Source organism: Gavia stellata, chromosome 1, assembly GCF_030936135.1.
Source record: "Gavia stellata isolate bGavSte3 chromosome 1, bGavSte3.hap2, whole genome shotgun sequence".
Lineage (NCBI taxonomy): Eukaryota > Metazoa > Chordata > Aves > Gaviiformes > Gaviidae > Gavia > Gavia stellata.
In genome coordinates, this window is record NC_082594.1 from 120,856,262 (window position 1) to 120,876,957 (window position 20,696).

Consider the following 20,696-nt stretch of genomic DNA (forward strand, 5'->3'; position numbering starts at 1 on the left):
AAGTTTACCATGGATAGTACCTAGATTGGAGTAATTTACTTAATCTGCAAAGTAAACACCCCAAAATATTATATTTGATCATTGTCTTAGGTAAACTTCCTTTTAAATCAGAGAGCCAAGACAGCCACTTTTTGTTCTTAAACAATTGTGAATGGCAACTTTAATTTAGCCTTTTTTACCTCTGACATAGACCAATATAAGCACTCTGCATTAAAACTCAAATCTTCAACAGTAGTACAGCATTGGGAAAAAAAGCAGCTCAAATACATTTTCCCCAGATTCAATATTTCCATGTGTCAAGTCACAATATAAAAACCTTCAAAAAAAAAATCAGTTTCAAAAAGTTTATTCCTCCTCTTGTGTAAGTATAAACAATCTGAAAGTGATCAGCCAATGAAATGAACTGTAGGTACATATTTCCTTTTCAGTGGTTACTAAACATACCACTCCCTCCGAGATATTACCGAGCCATCTATGTGAGAAACAAAGTCTTCTTCATTGTCATCATAGCATTCACCACCCATATACTTCATTCCCAAAGTTCCACCTTCATAGTAATCCATTGGTCTTTCGTAACGTTCCTGGTACCTGTTAATATTGTCTATATTGTTCCACTCTGGTTTTTCAGGATCTTCTAAATAATCTTTAGATATTAAGCTGTTCATTGGATGCTTTATTTCTTTTTTTATACTGTCAGGGTAAGAATCCACATCATCTGACTGAAGAACATCTATTTGAGACTCTTTTTGCATATCTGACGGTGGAATGTAGTTCTTAGCAAAGTAGTCACCACGAAACGTCCGTCTTCTCCTATAGCAGATAATTCCAACCAGAACACTGACCAGTATGAAGAAGAGAGCCCCACCCACCGCACTACCGATGACGGTACCCCAAGTGTCTTCCTGCATTGCTGGCAAGGTTGATGTTGGGAAATCTATTATTCTAGGTTCTGTTGCTAAACCTGTGATGCCATCAGTCGAAGGATGCCAGGGAACCGTGGGCAGTCGAGTGGTAGTAGTAGGAGGATCTAATGGAAAGAGCAAAGAAGTAGACAAGACACAGAAAAGGCACAGAATGTCAATGCAAGCTAACTCAGTTAAGGGTTTATAAGAAAGCAAAGTTGATGGGTATGTTCTACAAGAATAGTTTTTCATTCTCACATTCATGGCGCTACAAAAGGTCTTACACTTTCCACAGGCTTTGAACTAGCTTCATTACATGTGGGTTTGAGATATGCTGCAGCAGGATAGTAAGTATGGGGAGAAAATAAAATTAAAATAGTCTTTAAGTAGACATCTTGCCCTCCTCCAAGTAAGGAGATGCAGCTTTTCTGCTCAGTTGTTCACTGTTCATAGTTCATTGTTTACGTCCCCCATGGAAGAATGCTGCCTACTAGGAAAAACCAAAGCAGTCCTCTATCTTCCCAGCTACCAGTTAGGAATACAGGATCGAATTAATTGATTATGCCACAGAGTGTATTATTCCACATTAAATTCCCACTTCAGAGTCTGTTCTGGGCACTGAGTGTAAGAATGAAAAACTGAGTTGTGCGCTCAGTCAGCAGCACACGAACTACTGATTTTTAAGCTATTCTCTCTGAAAACATTTGTTGCATTAATACAACTTACTCAGCTTCACCTTGGGATTAGTGAAAGAAGCATAGTTAAAAATGGCACATACTAATCTCAAAATAACACTTATGTTGAGCAAGGAGCTTTCAGGATTTTCAAATAAACAACTGGAACACTTTAAGTAAAAGTGACTTCTATGCATTCCTCCTAAAAGCAACTTGATCCCTCATGCACGAAGAAATTTCAATATTCATTCCTCAATATACAGCATCAACTGATTTCATGTCAGGTTATGCAAGTAAACAAGAGATTGCCAGATACGGAGCTTCTCCAGCACTCAGCTTTTTCCTTTGTTCTTTAGGTCTGCTGGAGATGTATGCATTTGTATTGAAGACAAGGTTGCAAGTGATGGGCTGATGACACTGAGAGAGCCTCTTAAGATTACCCCAGTCAGTCGCAATGTTACATGCAACTCCAGTTTCTATTTGTGCCACACTGAATAAAACTAGCTTTTTGCCTCGCCCAATGCAAGGTCATTTTCAAATCAGTAAAGCAACAAATACTTAACATGTTATTATAGCTTGAATCTTTTAGAGAGAATATTACATGGACAGCCAAGTAGCTCATTATGTTATTTAGTTAAATGCCCAAAAGCAAGATTCATGGAAATTACTACCACCATACTACAGAGGCACCCTAAATTTACCACCACAAAAAAAGTAAAACAGATAGAACTGGAGATTTGTCAAGCTTCCAGTTATTTGACAAATCATAACTTTAAAGATTTATAAATATGACTTTTAATCTTACTACTCAGAAACAGCCATACACTTCTCTCATACTAGACATAATTGCCACATTTGTCATGATCACTACAAATCATACTTCAGACTGCACCTCACTGCTGAACGCAACAACAGGTAAAATTCTACGCAGATTTTCAAAGCACATAATTGTATTACTTGACTATGTAAAAGTGGTGATTTGTTAGGGAGATATATATAAATGAAATTAATTTGACAGAAGACAGGAAACTGAACGAGGAAGATGCACTACCAAAATGAACAAGAGGAATTCAGAGTATGATTTTAGTAAAAACTGATTTAAAGTGAGTTTGATAATTTAACAAACAAGTAGAGATCAAGGAATCCAAGTTTACCAGGGCTCCCATGTCCCACAAATCCATGAGAAGTAGCCAAGTTAAACTCAAAACCCTCTTCCTTGAAAATATATTTGCTTCAGACACAAGATTTATTGGCTTAAAATACCATTTCAGACAGTACCAGCAATATCTTCTTCCAGGCTATATATCCCTTTTTTTAACCGGCTTTGTAACTGTTCATTGGTTTCCCTCTGATACTGAGGTCTTAAGTCTCATCCCTCCACATCCACAATGTAAAACACACATTCACAAGTATGTAGTATTCGCATCCTTCAAGTTTAACCATCACTTGTGAAAGTCACAGTGGCAATATCACTCTATTAATAATATGTTGAAATACCAGTGTTTTACGAAAAGCTTTTCCTTCAAAACTTCCGTCTCATCCACCAGTTGTCAGGTTGTCCAGCTGCATTATCTACAAGCACTAGTTAACATTAATATTAAACTCGTTGCAAATGTAGTATCAATTCAGTGTTTGTTTATATGTATTCCTAGAACACATAATCATGAATACTTCTACTGTCTGTTTGTGTCGGTACCTTTTATTATTGAAGACAGACAAAATTAAAAATCATCACTCCTTGTTTAAGGCCAATTACAACTAAGAACATGTGAAGTTAAGTTCCAGTGTCACCCAGAGCTTTCTGAACATAAAGCTGGATTTATGTTTTTACTTCCTGCACAAAGCAAGTTTCCCAAATAGATAACAACGTTACAATCAGTAATGTCAGAGTTCCTTACCTCTACTCTATAACATCTTGCTTGCAAGTCACATCTGAAATGCTATCTCCAAATTAAGGAAACGCCACTCTTGTCTGTTGGTATGGAAGACCATACTCTTTCATACCAACAAGCTGTTTAATTATTACATTTCACATCAAAGAAACATACCTGTTTCTTAGAGTTCTTAATGCTTTCCACAAAAGATTAAACACATCATTTTGATTTTAACTTAATTGTTTCAAATGACACTTTATTCCAAAGCATCAATTTCCTACTTATTATTTTTAGTGGGCATGGTGGTGTTGGGTTGATGGTCTTACAGGTCTTTTCCAGCCTTAATGATTCTGTGATTTTGTTTCTCATTTGACTTATGCCCCAACATTTAACAGCTCTCATCTCTTTCATGGATGTAGGCTTGTGTTGTTGCACAAACTACAACAACATACCAAAGTATCCATGCAGGCCAGGGAGAATGTGCTGGTTTTGGCTGGGGTAGAGTTAATGTTCTCCGTAGTAGCTAGTATGGGGCTGTGTTTTGGATTTGTGCTGAAAACAGTGTTGATAGCACAGGGGTGTTTTAGTTACAGCTGAGCAGTGCTTACACAGAGTCAAGGCCTTTTCTGCTTCTCACACCACCCCGCCAGCGAGCAGGCTGGGGGTGCACAAGAATTTGGGAGGGCACACAGCCGGGACAGCTGACCCCAACTGACCAAGGGGATATCCCATACCATATGATGTCATGCTCAGTATATTAACTAGAGGGAAAGCTGGCCAGGGGACCGCTGCTTGACAACAGGCTGGGCATCTGTCAGAGGGTGGTGAGCAATTGTTTTCATTTGCATCACTTGTCTGTCTTGTTTGTTTTTTGTTATTTTCCTTTTCATTACAATTTTTATTCTTATGTTTATTATTGCAATTTTATTTCATTTCATGTATTAAACTGTTCTCATCTCAACCCATGAGCTTTCTCACTTGTACTTTTCCAACCCTCTCCCCCATCCTGCTGGGGCAGGGGGAGAGTGAGCAAGCAGCTGGGTGGTGCTTAGTTGCCGGCTGGGCTTAAACCACAACAGAGCTTAAAGCAGCAGAAATTCTCAAGAATTTTCATAGGTTAAAGGCATCTTGATTTCCATTTTAGTCTCTTACTATGTTCTGGGCCCTATTCAAATTCTTATCACTTATACCCTGTAGTAATTATGAGGACAAGTCAAGACCCACAAACTATTTCTTCTACTATTATGTAGCTACCACTTTCATTAAGATAGGATAGGAGACATAACTGAAGGAAGCAAAAACCTATTTTCTGGTCTGAAAGAGTAAACCCATCAGCTCCCCCCATACATAAAAAGCAGCCAAGTTTTCCTAGTTTGTTTCAAAGCCTTTGACAGTTTTCTACCAAGAAAAGCAAGATTTGCTCTGTACTTGAAATGAAGCTCTAATACCTTCTCAAACAAAGCACCATGGTCCTTGTACACTATGCTTAGTTTTCCCTTTATTAATTACTGCCCAGATGTTTCCCATGAAAGTTGGTACCAACTTTCAACAGCTTCAGTCTGATATTTTTACTTTTCCCTTAAATGACTATTCTTGATACCTTTTTCCCAGGTCTTGCAATACGAAACTTACCTTGGGCAGATGAGTTTCTACAATTAAGTTTAGTACAGACACCCAACTACACCATGTGTCTTGTGTCCCCCAACACTACACTTCCACCCCTCAATCCCCCTGCAGTACACATCCTGTTCAAATGTCCAGCACCCACCTTTGCTTCCGTGGGAATTCAAAGCTAACAAGAAGCCAAGTGTCAGAAAGATGAATAGGCGAAGAGATGGATGGATCATCCTTAGAACCAGACCATCAGCTTCAAAATCTTAAATTAAGTCCTGTCTTGGTACCAGCAAGCACACCATTGTAAAAATCAACTGGAGACCACGATATTTTTTAACTACAAGCCATTTTGGATTTAGCCCACTATAAATTATTTCAGGGGTAAGGTGACCAGCTCTATAATAAAGAAGAAAATTCAATACTGGCACACATCATCTTTGGGTAAAATTTGTCACTTTGCATTACAGTAACAAAGTTTTGAAAGGGAAGGTACCTCGGCTAGTTGTTGTGTATCAATACGGACAAAGTCTGCCCATTTTCAAACACTATGATAAAGTCTAGTTCTCCCCATTTACAAAACAACACAAACCCCACACAATTCAAGATCCACACTTGGACTCCCACGTCCCTTTCTTTGTCTTCTGCAAGACAAGGACCTGCTACCAATTACTTATAATCCAAAAATGAGTTGACTTTGCACAAATTACAAGGTCTCTCTTTTTGCAGATCTCATTTTACAGAGCAGAAAGTGTCTGACTATATATTTATTATATGTACGTTTGCGTAGAGACATATTTACCTCTGCTTCTTAACCTGCTGTTATTGCTAAATTTCACTTAAATGCTAAATACCTAAAAATTCAAGTACTTGATAACTCTATGTAGCTGAGCATTAGATTAACAGCCCTTTCTTTCAACTGCTGAAAAGCTTATGCTGCAACTCCCGTATAGCAGCAGGGAAAGTAGCCTTTCCACAAAAGAAGGCTTTCTGAATGTCTAAGATTAAATAATTACTAAGTTTATCATTGTTTCCCAACCATTCCCACCCTAAAGTCAAGCAGTGGGTAAGGACACTGTGTAACCCTCTCCCCATCAAGTGTCTTGTGTACACAGGTTCCACATTGGAGTTAAACTTCGGTTAGGATTATCCTTCTGTTTGTTCCCCACCCATTTTGGCAGCATGATAGATAGGAAGGAAGCTTGCAAGGAATATTCAGTAAGAACGTTTAAAGTTCAAAGCCTGCTATAGCAGGCAGCATCCAAGTTAACAGGATATTCTGGGACCACCTTTTCTATACAGCATAAAACAGAGGTTTATCAGTATCTTTCCCAATACGTACTTTAGAAAATACAAAAGCATCTGTATTCACAACACATACTCAGAAAAGATGTCCATGTACAAAGAAAAAAGCAAAAACCCATCAGCCTCTGCTATGTTAACCCTGACAACATCCACTCTACAAGAAGGTGACTCTGAACTTACAAGTCACATCTTCCTACAATTGCTAGGATTGCTGGTTAACAAAGGCTGGCTTTACTTTTGACAAAAAGTAGTCTCTTCCAAAGGCAGTCACTTGAAAAGATGACAGAGGAAGCAACTATGTTCTTATCTCAGTGTCAGTCTTACAGGTCACCTCTCTCACAAATGGAGAAAGGGGAAGCCTCAGTAAACAGTATGAAGGTGAGTGAACACAGAGCCAAGAAAATAAAGTTCAATTCCTTGTGTAAAAAACCTGACTAAATCTGTATTGCAAGATGAAGTGCTTTACATATCAAGCTGACAGCTTGTTTTGGAAAAACTGTAAGTCAGGAACTTCAACAACACTTGATTACCTCTGAACTCCATGAGGAGCATGACTTGCTTTTGCTGGACAACTATACAAACCAAGTTTAACTTTACATCACTGAACAAGTAAGAAATAGTGAAGATATCTGTGCCTTAAAACCAATATTAACTAAGTCCCTAGCTTCCAACACCATTTTCGTATTTCCCTATCCATATCAAGATGTATTATTTCCTGTAACTAAAAGCTGGTGAATCTATCATTTAGTCCCTGTCAACCACTTATCTTATTTCCCTATTCCACTCCAATAATATTAAACACAAAGGTTAGGAGCACAACAAAATTCAAAATACAGCTTTATTTTTTTAACAATGCATATTAGGACCAAAATCATTTTTTGCTCAGCTTATGTTGCAATCCTACACCACATTTCAACTTAGTAGTTACTTCTTCTAGCAATTAAAAAGCTTTACAACTACCAGCACTCTTCAGAAACATTAGCTTCATAAATCCTCTTTGACAGCTTCATAGCTAAAATTTGAAAGATGGTGTGATTGTACAGCTTTGTCTGCTAGCTTCTACGTTCCACTTTATGTTTTTGCCAAGTTTCCTAGAGTGGGAAATAGCCAAGAGAAAAATAAGCTAATTTCATGATTGCTCTACAGTACAGCAGTGCCATGTTTACCATTACTAGATAGTATCTGCTCACTTATGTCAAATATTAAGGTGGTAAGCAGTTTGACTTCGTTTACTACTTCAGTCTTATTTTCTGAATTCCTGACATCTGTCTCTATGTTACATCTGTAGAGTAACCTGAATGAGTATTATTTAAGATAAACTTTTTTGCTATTTCACAGTCACTTACCCATCCTTCATCATTTTAATAGTGTTTCAGTTATTTAAAGAGCCAGTCACACTGGAAAATTATTCTTAGAGTTACAAGAAAATGTGCTTATTATTAATTTCTGAAAACAATACAGGTACTATATGAGTGCCTCACCTTTCTCATTTTAATCAAGTCTCCAATATACTGAAAATTAATACACAGTGCTTTTAATCAGTTTGGTATAATCTTCTCTCAAGTATCTAGAGCAGAGTGCTAGATGCTTCTTTCAGCATTAAACTGATGTGTACGACTTGCCTGACCATCAGTTGCAGTGATACAGCACCAGATTTATTCTAAGTTGCCTAAATATCACTGGTATTTTCTCCTATGTTGGTCACGGTACACATTGCAAGATTACCATGAAGTTTTTAAAACCTGAAATTAAATTTATGTCAACTAAAGTATTTGTTTTTACTGGTGCACATAACTCATAGAACCATGACCCTGGGTATGATCTCTAGCTAGCTGTAGTCCAGTTTGGGCACTCCTTAAAACCAGCTAAGTTTTGCTATTTGCAATGAAGTTACTGCAACGAAACACAGTTACTGAACAAAGCTGAAAAGCAGCATGCATGTAACCAGTATCCATCAGTCCACACCAAAAATCACCTACTGCAGCTTAACCATCTCTGCAGTAAGCTAGTTCATGTTTCATTTGCCACAGCCTAAAACATAAGCTATCACCACAGCTCAACTCACATGTATTTTTATTTTGCCTTTTCAAAAACTTGATTCATTTTAAGAAACATCATACAATATTTCATAGTTAGCCCATTTTAGTCTGTTCGTCACAAACATAATTTGAATGATAACCTTACATTTTAACGCATAACAGTCATGGTAAAAAGCATGGAGTTCTACTTACAGCAGATCATGTTCATAGCACTGACAACTTGAGAAGTGGTGGACTTGAAAAAACTCCCCCCTTCCTTACAGAGTAAGGCCGAGAAAAAAGCTATAAACCATATTGTTTTTTTCAGAATAAGGGTATTTGAACATTACATTCCAGGAGAAGATTTAATCCTATTTTATGATTATATTCCCATTTTTTTTGACTTGATGCTTCCTACAACGTGACAGTCTTTGTAATTTTTTTGAGACTGTTACACAGCTATGAGTTCTGCTCCGTAAAGCAAGCATTAGAACCAAGCATCCAAAAGTAACTTCTCTCAGAAGTGCCTTTCATATTAATTTGCAGCTCTTAACAGTCTTTTAATAGCTAGAATTTTATATCAGTTCAGTTGTTTACAAATAATTCCACTGTCTCAAACTATTTAGAAGTTTCCAGGTAAGTAGCTCATTAACTTGACAGTTAATTAGAACTTACTAGTTTTCCACAATAGCCTGGAGTGTAGTTACATCAGTCTGACTGAAACACCAGCCTTAGTTCTAAAAATGCAAATAACTATCAAATATGAATTGTGATAGATGTGTGGCTTCAAACACCATGTACCTTCAGTTCTAGTCTTAAGTTTTCATTCTCATCAACCCTTAGTGTTCATATTTAGTTTTAAGTTCTTATGAAGAAGTCATCTATGTTTGTATCCTGTAACTGGCCAACATACATCTGACAATTCGTATTGTAGAATAACTAATGTCAAAAACTTACTGAAGAGCAGCAACACCATACAACAGAATCAAGTTTTAGTTTCCATATCTGTACTATTTTCCTTAAAAAAAGATAATACATTAGCACTTATTGATGAAGCTAGGTCTTAACTAATTTAGCTAATCCATTATGGAAATCTGGAGAGCTTTTTCACACTTGTACAGCACTATTCACATATACCCTAAGTCATGCTGTTCTTTCACGAAGACGGTGTCATATGAAAACATTAATTACATTGTGTTAATAGATACAAGGATGTTTTCCAACAGCAGTCGTGCTAAACAGACACAAATATGCCATATTATACTAAGTACATCAGCAAGAGTTCTGCAAGAGATAGTTAACTTCATGATTACTGGGTATTTGCATCCTGAGCCAAGGAGACAATGAGTAACTGGAGTACAACACACATTCAGAACATAATCCTAACTTCCTCAAAGCAGAGCATCTTTAATTTTTCTGTATGTTGTTGTTCCCCTCCCACTAACATCTGTTTTTTCTATGTATTAGAGACAAGGTACTGTTTATTGCAGTCACTACATCTTGCCAAAACACAGGTTAATACTGGAAAAAAACTAAGTTCACCTACCAAGAGAAAGTAATAATCTCAGAAGCACTATGGGAACTACCTCCATCTTAAGAATTTCCAATGTATGTTGCTGTTATTGAAGAGTCAGTTGAATCCGAAGTTTTACTGTAGCTCTCAAATCTGTACTTTCAATGGCTTTTCACACAATTACAAGACGTAAATATTTTATGCATCAACTGGCTCTTCAGTTTGCTATTTCAACCATTGGCCAAAAAAAATTCCGAGTTAACATACTGTCTTTGCTGAGCAGTAAGACTTACCTAATATGTAGATAGTCTTCTGATCACTTCTCTGACCAAGGGAATTAGTCACCTTACAGATATAAGTCCCAGTGTAGTTGTAAGTCAACGGGCTGCTGAACTGCAGAGTATTGTTGACAGATAGCAATCCTTCAGGCCATTGTCCATCCAGCCTAAAACAAAACAGTTATATTTCAACTGTGAATCTTTAAGACTGAAGTCTAAATGCAACTAGTTGAAAATTACATTTGCAATAGTCTCGAAAGTGAACTTTTCACTGTGCTCTGACATTCTCAATGGGCTTTCATTGAATATTCTCAGTGTCCACCTGAACATTTAGTATTTTAATTTCTGTGCCAAGTCCTTTAAATGTCAAGTCTGCTGGCACTAGTGAGCTGTCTACAGATGAACACTACCACAACTAAGAAAACATTACCTCTAAAGAATTTGGGAGGAACAATGCACCTCAAGCTCTAAAAAACTAACAGTCAATCAAGATGCACTTATACTGCTGTCCGGATTATCTGCCTGTTCTTTTCCATCCAGCTGAGCTACCACAATACATCTTTCCGTCAGTACACACTTAACTTACAGGACATTTTAACTAGGATTTCTGAGCAAGAGTTCAAGCAGTTTATTCCCTCTCAACCTGAATTTTCTCATCCCCCATCACTTTCCCATCTAAATTACAGCACTGAGACTGAATTTGGTGCTTGGTGATACATTTGGAGAAATAACTGGTTAAAAAAATTCTTATCAATTGGCTTTTCCAAATTATCATTTCCCTGTAGCATTCTGCTCATGATTGCGGTAACAACTGTGTAAGCACAACAGAGCAAGGGGAAAGGGCAGAGTCACTGGAACTATGTTAACAGAGCTGCCAACTGCCCATTAAACACCTGTGTCATTTCATGCCATTGCATCCCATTTTGCTTTTATTTAAGTATCTATTAACAGCTAAGCAGGACTAAGTCAATATTAAAACGTGATCATCAGGTCTCAGTATCTTGGAAGCATTTAGCAAGTATAATTTTGGAAGTAGTATCAAACAAAAAAAGCCACCCCCGACACTTAAAAATAGGTATTCAAATGGAAAAAACCCACAGTTCACAGTCAACATGATCTCCAATAAATGTAGGTTCAAGACAACATTCCTATTGCTTTGCTGACAGCAATTATTGCCCAGAATTGCTTCAGCCATATGAAGCTGATAACCGTGATTAAGCATGTACTTCATAATTCATAGTATCAGAAGTATCTAAAAAAAATAAAATAGTGAATTGGTTTGAAAGCTCTATTCTAATCAAGTTCTCATATGTGCAACATTTTAAGATATTACTGACCATGAAAATATTGCTATCCTAGCAAATGCAATGTCACCTTTGTTTCCAAGGGATATTTTTTGGTGTGGTAATTCTAGAAACTATTATAGTTTGAGAAGAGTAACATGCACACAACTTCAATATAGTTAGTTTTCATCTCCTTAAACACTCAACCTATTCTCCTTTCGCACAGAATTCCCCCTCCCCCCAAATTACTCATTCACCAGTATTACAGCTTCTTGGATAGCTTTTGCTGTTGCTCAAACAGAAAATGTACAGTAGTTATATTCCAGAAAATTAAGCTTGTCTTGTAAAAGTTGGTTCAGTTTTAACCTTAGGAAGTTTAAAAGTGACCTCTGAAGCTTGAAGTGCTTTGAAGTGTTATGTATATTTGTCCTGGAATTGGAAATAAAGGTTGTATTGATTAGTTCTTACATATATCTCAAAATCAAATCAGAGAACTGAGAACCCAGTTCATCTGAAGAAACAAGCAGTACTGCTGTTGAGAGCCTAGCATGCTTCTTTAAACATAGAATTTTTTGTGTGTTCAAATCTCATCACACTGAATTTGAGCTAAGCATAGGATAGGGATGGCAGCCTACTTCAGCATGTAGGTAAAGCATACACTTTATTAAGGCATACATATTACTAAACCTTATTTAGTGTAGCCATGCCGTTCTGACTAGACTTAGCCATTGAAATCTTAAGTCAGTATTGCAGCTGCTTTTAGGATTGAGTCAGTTATAGTAATGTTTTGTTTTCCTGTGAAACTGCTATCAAGCAATTCAAAACTTATCAATACAAGTTTTTGAAACCACATTATGACTACTGTTCCTATTTGCTATGTTGTATCTACCATTGAGAAGGTAGGGAAATGGATTACAGCTTCACATCAGTAAATATTCCTGTGATTTTACCTACAGAAGCACTGTAATATAGCTACATATGAATTTACACTATCCTTAGGAAAGTTATTTCCTTTGTTTCTACAGGCCACAGATCAATTTAGAACAGCTGGGTTTATTGAGATTTTTTTCTTCACAGGACAGATTTTGATCTATGCTTGCTTTTATTTTCTTCCTCTGTCTGTTGCCCAAAGTACATCCATGGCTGCAAAAGCAAAGCAGGAAATTTCAGAGTAGGGCCCACCCAATCCATATATTTATGAAATGCGGCTGTTAAGTAAAAAAAAACTTTTTTTTTTCCTAGAGACATGTGTTTAAGACCTAGTTTCCATCACTATGCAAAACACGGCATTTATCTGTCTCGGCAACTACTTGAGCACTTCTGAAAAACCTGACAAATTCTATAATTCAGTAAGCAGTATTTGCCATCTCAACTATAATTTCCAGATTTTAAATGCAGATACTGCTAAGTCTGTTCAAGTGTTTACTATCTGCTTTAATACTGAAACAGAACTGATGAAATAGCTGTATTCCTACTAGACTTATACGGCTTTGTTCTACATACTGCCACATACACAGTTTAGTCTACTAAGTAACTACCAAAGATTTAATCCTGAGAGTAATGACAAACTGTTCATGGTTGTACATTTACAAGATATCCACTCATCCACATTCATACGTACATCTCGTAGCCTCCTTTTAAAAGGCTGGAAAGTACAATTACAACCCAATACAAGTCATATTCTCCTTGTTTTCAAAACAGTTGTTTACTGTAAGCTAAGATATTATACCACTTCAATCATGTGGCAAGCCCCTTTTTATAGTTACCTGGTCCACATAAATTCCATAGGTAATGGATTTGCATCAGCATTACATCTGAGCTGAACGTTCTCTCTTCCAATGAACCAGTTTCCATCATAGCCAGTTACTGAAACTTCTGGGGCATCTAACAAAAAAAGATTTAACCTATCAATCACAATATTTTCTTTCAATACGAACTGCATGTAATGGTCAGCTCAGTGGAGCAGAAGGTGGTTTTTGTTTTGGTTTTTTTTTTAATTTAACAACAAAATACTCCAAGAACACCAATACAGTTCCAAGCTACAGCATAACATGCAGCAGTGGATTAGATCAGGAACAGTAAATTGTTTTAATCCATGCAACTGTCCCACTGTGTGTTTTCAGCAAACATACAGCACTTTGGTGAAGTGAAAGGACTTCAGAAGAAAAGAGTCAGTTCAAACTTCTTGGGAAATGAGGAATGGTAATTCTGAGCTATGTATCACTAACAAGATACAGCAAAGGATCAGAAACAGCATTTTGAGAAGCCAAATAATTAGGAAATCAGCAAGTTGACAGATGCCAGTTAAAAAGGTTAACAGTTATCCACTGGCATCATATTGTAGAATTATGTTGTTACGGCTCTAAAAAGGTAGGAAGCCACTTCAGATAAGCCAGAGAGACCTAGGTAAAATATTCAGAACCCAGAGGACAGAAGAACCACTATGATTTGGTATAAGCTCCTACAGCAGAGACAAAGGAGTCACTGCAAAAGCTGTAAGCATAAGGGAAGACTGAAAGAAGACTAGCAAACACAGACATAAAATCTCTGCTTCTCAGTTGCTGTTATGTTGCTTACTCAACAATTTCGTTAGAAGTTCTGAAACATGCCTTAGCACTAATTTCAGATAGAAGTATGTTTAGGACCAACTTGCCCCCTCATTTCACTTTAAATACAGAACTTCATTCTCTTATTCACTGTTTGAGACAATAATGGGAACAAATAATCTTTAGTTCTATTTCTCTATCAATGGCACTTCAATCTAGAAGTTCAACAACAACAAAATAAAGCAGTACTAATCACTATTTTATGCCCAAATAAGTGATTCTTTACTAAACAGAACAAAAACAAACCAACAAGAGATTCTAGTCAAACCGAAACAGCCAAGTTCACTTTTTCCATCCACTACATTTCTTCTAGTTGAATTGACAGACTTCTGTGGTTTAGGAACTTTAAAGCAGCACAGAGTTAAGACAGGCTACCAAGGGAAGAACTTTCAAATAGCTCACTTTGGTCACATATTCATTGTCTATACAAAAAAATGGATCACATGCCTAAAGCTTATTTGTCTTAACTGGTTTTAACTAAGCAGTATTGTAAGCCACCTCACTTCGTATTCATGTGTTTTAAAGCCACAAATTTGTTAAACAAGCCTGGTACAGGTTTGAATTACATGAGCAACCTGAAGCTGAACAACAAACATTAGGAATGTATATATTATGTTCTTGTTTCCTTATGCAACTTATGAGTGGGAAAAGCTTAGTAAGTCATTTGAAGATAAGTTACCAACCCTCATAAGACCTACTTTTAAGTTGTCATCTCAAACATCAATCTTCATTAGAATTCTTTTTTAATACTGCTGAAATTGTAAGGCACTATTTAATACTGCTGAAATTGTAAGGCACTATAAACAGTTTACAGATCAACTGAGTTTGTTATTTTGTCTGTAATCTTTTCAATGTTAAATATAAACACGAATAATAATGTTTACCCATGAGCCAGTATCCAAAATAAACAGTAGAAACATAATGGCATTCTAGCTTTGTGGCTGGATGTTTTATTGTTTTTTTAATACAGAGAGCCTAGGTTTCTACTCCTGCCTGACCTACCTCTTATCACCTACTTTTCTATACTTTTTTATTTCCTTTTTTTTCCTGAAGCAGTAAGTGCTCATCTCCTTCCTGTGGAAGGTATAAACAGATAAAGAGGGTGGTTATGGGATACACACCAAGTAGTAACTACCTTACAGAATACTTACACTGTATGTCCAACACGTGAGGGTATCTAATCTCCTTTTCCAAAGCAGGGTGCCTCACAATACAAGTTATATGTCTTCCTCTTGCAAATCGTGTAGGGACAATCATATACTGACTTACAACTGTCACCGTTTCATTTGGAAACAAAGTAGAGCTGGATTCCATTTCACCAAGACCTCCTTCCCAGTCAATCTCTGCAGCAGGTTTTCCAGTGGCTGCTGTACAAGTGGCTGCTATTGTCCGATTTGCACCATCTATTAGAGGGTTTGGTCCTTTTGTTAAGCTCACAACAGGTTCAACTAGGGAGGGGAAAAAAAGGCAATTTAAACAAGAAAGGCTGCACATCTTGGAAACTGTTGCTATGTAGAAAAGTTGGGCAAGATCTAATCCATTTGCAAAAGCCCATGCTAGTCAGATATCCTAGAAATAAGATCATGTCACATAGAAATGATAGTTCTACAAACTTCGGCCTGCTGATACTGTTGAACTTCAAGGAGCAGACAAAGCTGAACGTTGCTCATTCACTACATTTAATGCATTGACAGGGAATTCCAAAGTCCTTAGGTTCAAAACACCAACTACAGTGCTTCAGTTGCAGTGTCTGGCAACAAACAGCTTAAGATACTATGTTGAAACTACACTGTGGTTTTTAAAGACGACTTGGATTCTGCTGCACTTTCAAGCATTAGACTTAAAGTATTAATCTATACTATCAGTTTGTGTCATTTCTAAGTTATTTAATTCAGTGTTTTACCACTTGATGTTAAGAGTTTAAGCTTCTGATGATCAGTACAACAATACCAATTGATTCCATGCTGAAAAGGACAATTAACCTCTAAAAAACTATTTATTATACATACACATATATCATATATAAAAATCTAATATGTACACACAAATACACATAATATACACAATTTTTATCTAAAATTTGTGTATGTTTTCGATCTACAAATAAATTGTTTCTATGTATAAATAAAATTCTGCCTATATAGGTGATGGCCATCACCTATAGAAGTACAAAGTTTGAACTCAATACTATGCCCAAGACTCAAGAAATCCAGAAGTGGAAGGATCTGACCTCCTTGTAAACCCATTTTTCACCCCAAAATTTTTGAGGTTTAGAGAACACACTTTCTTCCAAAAGGAAGTTGAGCTCCTGATGTGTAAGTCTACTGTTGAGGACCGTAGACTGAAAAGCTTTTGAAGAAACTTCCTTCTTAAAGTCTGTTTCAGCCCCATACAAGCCATCCACCAGTTGCAGCCTAAGTCAGAAATACCATCTGGTTCTGCACATACAGACCAAGGTTTTGCTTTCTAGGATGGCCTGTTTCTATCATCAATACTGTAAGATACACATTTCCCAGTAGCATACTAGCCAATTGTATAATCCTCGTCTTTTGATCTAATGAGGCTATCAGAGTCCTCCAAAGTAAAGCCACCACTACACACCATAATGCTTCAGTATCCATCTCATTGGATCAGCCCTCACTAATCATAAAGCAGATACAACTCTTGCAAGTTCTGTGCCTTTCAGTATCGTTTAAGAAGAATTTTAGTTCACAGACCTTCTTCCCCAGAAGTTGAAGCTGACCCACCTACCTTGAAATGAAATATAGCAGAGTTCACAATACCTGGCAAGGTACTTCTCCAACTACCTCTACTTCTAAGAGTTAACTGGGCAACAAGTATTTCCAGCTTGAGTGAATTCAGTGCCAGAACCAATTTTTGATTTGTTTCCTGCTCACTTTAACACAGCTTATATATGAAGAAGGTAGTTTATGATTTGCTCAATTACACTAAAAGCAAAGGCAACTACTAAACAGATAACCTTATAAAAATATTTTTTTCTGTTCTGTGCTTCGAGGTGCTTAAAGAATATATCTCATTACCAAATTGAAGGTTGTTTACGCTGTTATTGAGAGCGGATTATTTTCTACTTTGTTTCTCTGAATACCTACCTGCTGTGATCTGTTAGTGACCCTACTGTAAACAAACCAACAGCAGGGTTTTTCTGCCCAGTCCTACATGCGCTCTTCTACATCTGAAGCATGTCATAACAGAACTTCTTTCAAAATTTGATTCCCTGCTCTCCAACACTAGCAACAACTAAGTCTTTCTGCAATGAGCTTGGATATTTGAACTCAGGTACATACTGAAGCATTCTATAATCTGAAAAAAGCCCTTAAAACCTAGTATGGAGAACTTGACATTGTATAGCTTTGTTAATTGAGTCACAATTTGGTTTCCCTGATTTAACATAAACAATACTGCATTTTTTCCCCCCAAATCACTAGCAGTCACCTTTTTAATAGCTTCTGCAGTATTACTGAAATGCAGAAGTAAACACCCAAATTTATGTTTAGTGTCTTAAAAGCACAAAGATAAAAATTTTAGCTGTATCCCCCCCGCTCCAAGACCTCCATCACAATGAAATCAATTACATTAGCAGCTATCATTAGGTTTTCATGCCTGAACTTCAAGATCCAAATCATTTAAGCTGGAAACAGTTTCATATCTTCTATTCACTTGTATTTTCCTCAAAAAAAGAGTACACAACTCCAGAATTTTTCCTCTAGCCCTCTGTGAAGGGATACGTAAGTCAACAAGAAGTCTTAACGAAAGTAGCAGAGATCTCCAGACCCAGAGCAGACTATTCAGTATGCTGCCTCACTTACCATACTTTTAGAATAAAATGCATTCAAGTGGTAGTAGCCAGATAACAGGGTATAGACTCATTTAAAAAGCCTAGTTTCTCCTAGGATAGTCATTATTAGAAAAAAAAAATTTGCTTTCTCAAATGATATCTGCAATTTGCGATATTGGCCAGTTTCAGTTCATTGCGCAATTTGATGTTACACTTGTCAGAAAGACACAAAGCTGAACTATTCAAAACTATTCAACTTCATAAGATATACTTTCCTCAGTCCAGTGTTTTGATACTTCAGGTTTTTTTTGTACTTCATAAATGGTTAGGCTTCTACTGTCATGCCTTTCCATAAATCATGATTCTTGGACTACACACCAACTACAAGATAACCCAATAGCCCCATACTGAAAAGTGGCAATTAACTGCTGTTATGATACTTATTTCTCTAGTCTTTCCTTCGGGATTACTTTGTCCCAGCAACTGAAGCAAAACCAGCAGAAACCCAGCTACTTATTCTACAGCCTTTCTAAGTGTTTCACTCATGGTTTAAGATAAATATCTTGTGAATGAATCCCTAATTACAAGGGGCAATTGGCATCTCACCTGTAACACTAGCAAACAGTTTTAGCGTTTTCCACTTGGAAAAACTATTACCCAAAGTGTGGGGTTCAGAAGGTTTTTCTGGGATTTTTTTGCCTGGAGCTTTCCCCCCCGGCCCAAGTTTAACTGCTATATATACATAGACTCTTGTAGCAGTCCTTTTGTCCCAGGACCATTCATTGTGCCACGTGAATCATATTGAAGCATGCCCTACAGACATTCATTGCTCACAGTGGTGGGTGCAGGGACACCCATGAAGGAGGTTGGGAGAGCATTAGAGAAGCTGCTTCACCCATTCAGTAGAAACATTATGGTCTATTCAGGTCAAATGAAAAAGATGGTGGGGACAACACTTAGTTTGGGAAAGGAAGCCACCAATCCTACAAAGATCCAAAAGCAGAAGGGATCTGCTTTCACAATGTAAGAGTTCAAGGGCAGTGGCTGTTTCCCTCATCTGCTTTAAATAATCAACAGAGTAGATATATTGACTGAATACACAGAGGTTATCAAAAGGTCAGTACACATGGATCATCTCATTCATGTATCTTAGGAGAAGACTAGTCACACTAATCCAAAGCAATATTATGGCATGAATTACGTTTTAGTTGTAAGAAATGGTGGCTGAAGTATGGGAGCTAGACATGCAGCTCTTCAGGAACTCTCAACTAATTTGCACATCTCTACCAGCCCTTTTATTGATTCATGACCACTATCTAATTTAACACTGCTTATTCTAGTTTCACCTTACATTCACAGGAACCATCAGAGATCTCTCGCTGCTCAAGTCCTAACACTTCTTTATAGAAAAACAACATAAAATGGCATGCAGAAAAATGAAGAGCCTTAAATCCTATTGCATTGGGCTTCCAGGCCTCAAAGTTTCTTCTTGGTTTTGACTATTTCATAATCCTTTTTCAACTGTTTCTGTTAGTTGTAAAACTAATTTTCTTCTGCCACTGTGCACAGGAGGTCTGGACAAAATTGGCACGATTACAACACAAACAGTATTATTTCCACTTACCATTAAATTCACTAGATCCTTGGCAACAGCATGACACTGGGAATTGTCAGCCCCTTCTTCATCACAACTGACATTTAGTGAAATAACTTTTCCAAAACAGTATTTCTACTTTTTGTTTTCTCTCCCCTCAAAACCAGTAGCCTTATATTTCTCTGTAACTTATCCTGCCCACTAATTAATTCTTTATTATTGACTTTGAGGTTGGGTTTTTTTGGTTTTTTGGTTGATTTTTTTTAAGACCAGTCAGTTCATTAATTTGTTATCTAAATACTTTTTCTTGGCCCAGAGTATTGTGTGGTACTGAAGTGTACCTCTCATCAGCTAGCACTTTTCAAACACCATACTTCATCAGAACTGTCTGAGAGGATTCATTTTCCATACTGTCTGAAATGCATCTTCCTTTAACTCCTTATTGTAAGAATTTCTACATTAGTCCATCTGGGATCTACTCATGGTGACAGACCTACATCTACCTTTGACTTTCTCATCTGTGCAGCTCCTATTCTTCACTGGTAGCATTGCCAAGAGCTAGCCTGCTGAAGACCAAGATCTACTTTATCTATACCCATGCTGAGAAGCTTTATCTTAGCAAGACAGTAGGAGTCAAACCAAACCAAGTATTTGAAATATTCATGTACAGAGCTCAAGCTAGTAACTTAGTAATTATGTTAGCTCTGCAAGCTACCCTGTCACACACCATACCTTCTGCCTTCAGACACTATTTCAGCCAGTTTAGTCAACATCTTGATAAAGAAACACCTTGACATACAGCTCTTCGCATTTTTTTTGCCCTAGTTTAACACGGTAAGTTGGAAGAACTAAAGTTTTAGACAAAATAAAACACCTGTTTGACTCAAAGCATTTTCATATTTTCACTGTCCTAACCTCTTCTTTTGCAAAAGATTTCCTCAAGACAACATGAAGCACTAAGCGAAGCAAACTGTGAGCAAGCAAAGTCAAAGGTGGTAAGTCTGTTAAGCTGAAGTAGCTTAAAACAAGGTTCTAAATATGGTCTTAAGTGACCAGTGTACTGCAGCAAAATACAGTACTTTTTATCCTGTAGTTATTTTTTTTCCCCATGTGTCTACAGTGTCTCTGCCTTACAGTATACAAGCATCTACTACATGCTTAACTTAAGTGTGTCCACTACACATAGGAAGGAAACTAATTCTTCGCCCAATAGGAATAGACACGGACTAGGAAACAAGGCAA

The 20,696-nt window shown here is 37.1% G+C and overlaps 1 protein-coding gene across 1 annotated transcript in view; it reads right to left on the reverse strand.

Moving 5' to 3' along the window:
- Positions 1-255: 255 nt before the first annotated feature.
- The window catches only part of NECTIN3 (nectin cell adhesion molecule 3), a 49,286-nt gene continuing 28,845 nt past the window's right edge, over positions 256-20,696 (reverse strand). Inside the window, exons 3-6 of the mRNA XM_059821757.1 lie at positions 15,216-15,512; positions 13,225-13,342; positions 10,191-10,342; positions 256-1,027 (exon numbers count right to left, since the gene is read on the reverse strand). Coding sequence (XP_059677740.1) covers positions 435-1,027; positions 10,191-10,342; positions 13,225-13,342; positions 15,216-15,512 — 1,160 coding nt within the window. The 3' untranslated portion in view covers positions 256-434. The remainder of the gene's footprint in view (positions 1,028-10,190; positions 10,343-13,224; positions 13,343-15,215; positions 15,513-20,696) is intronic.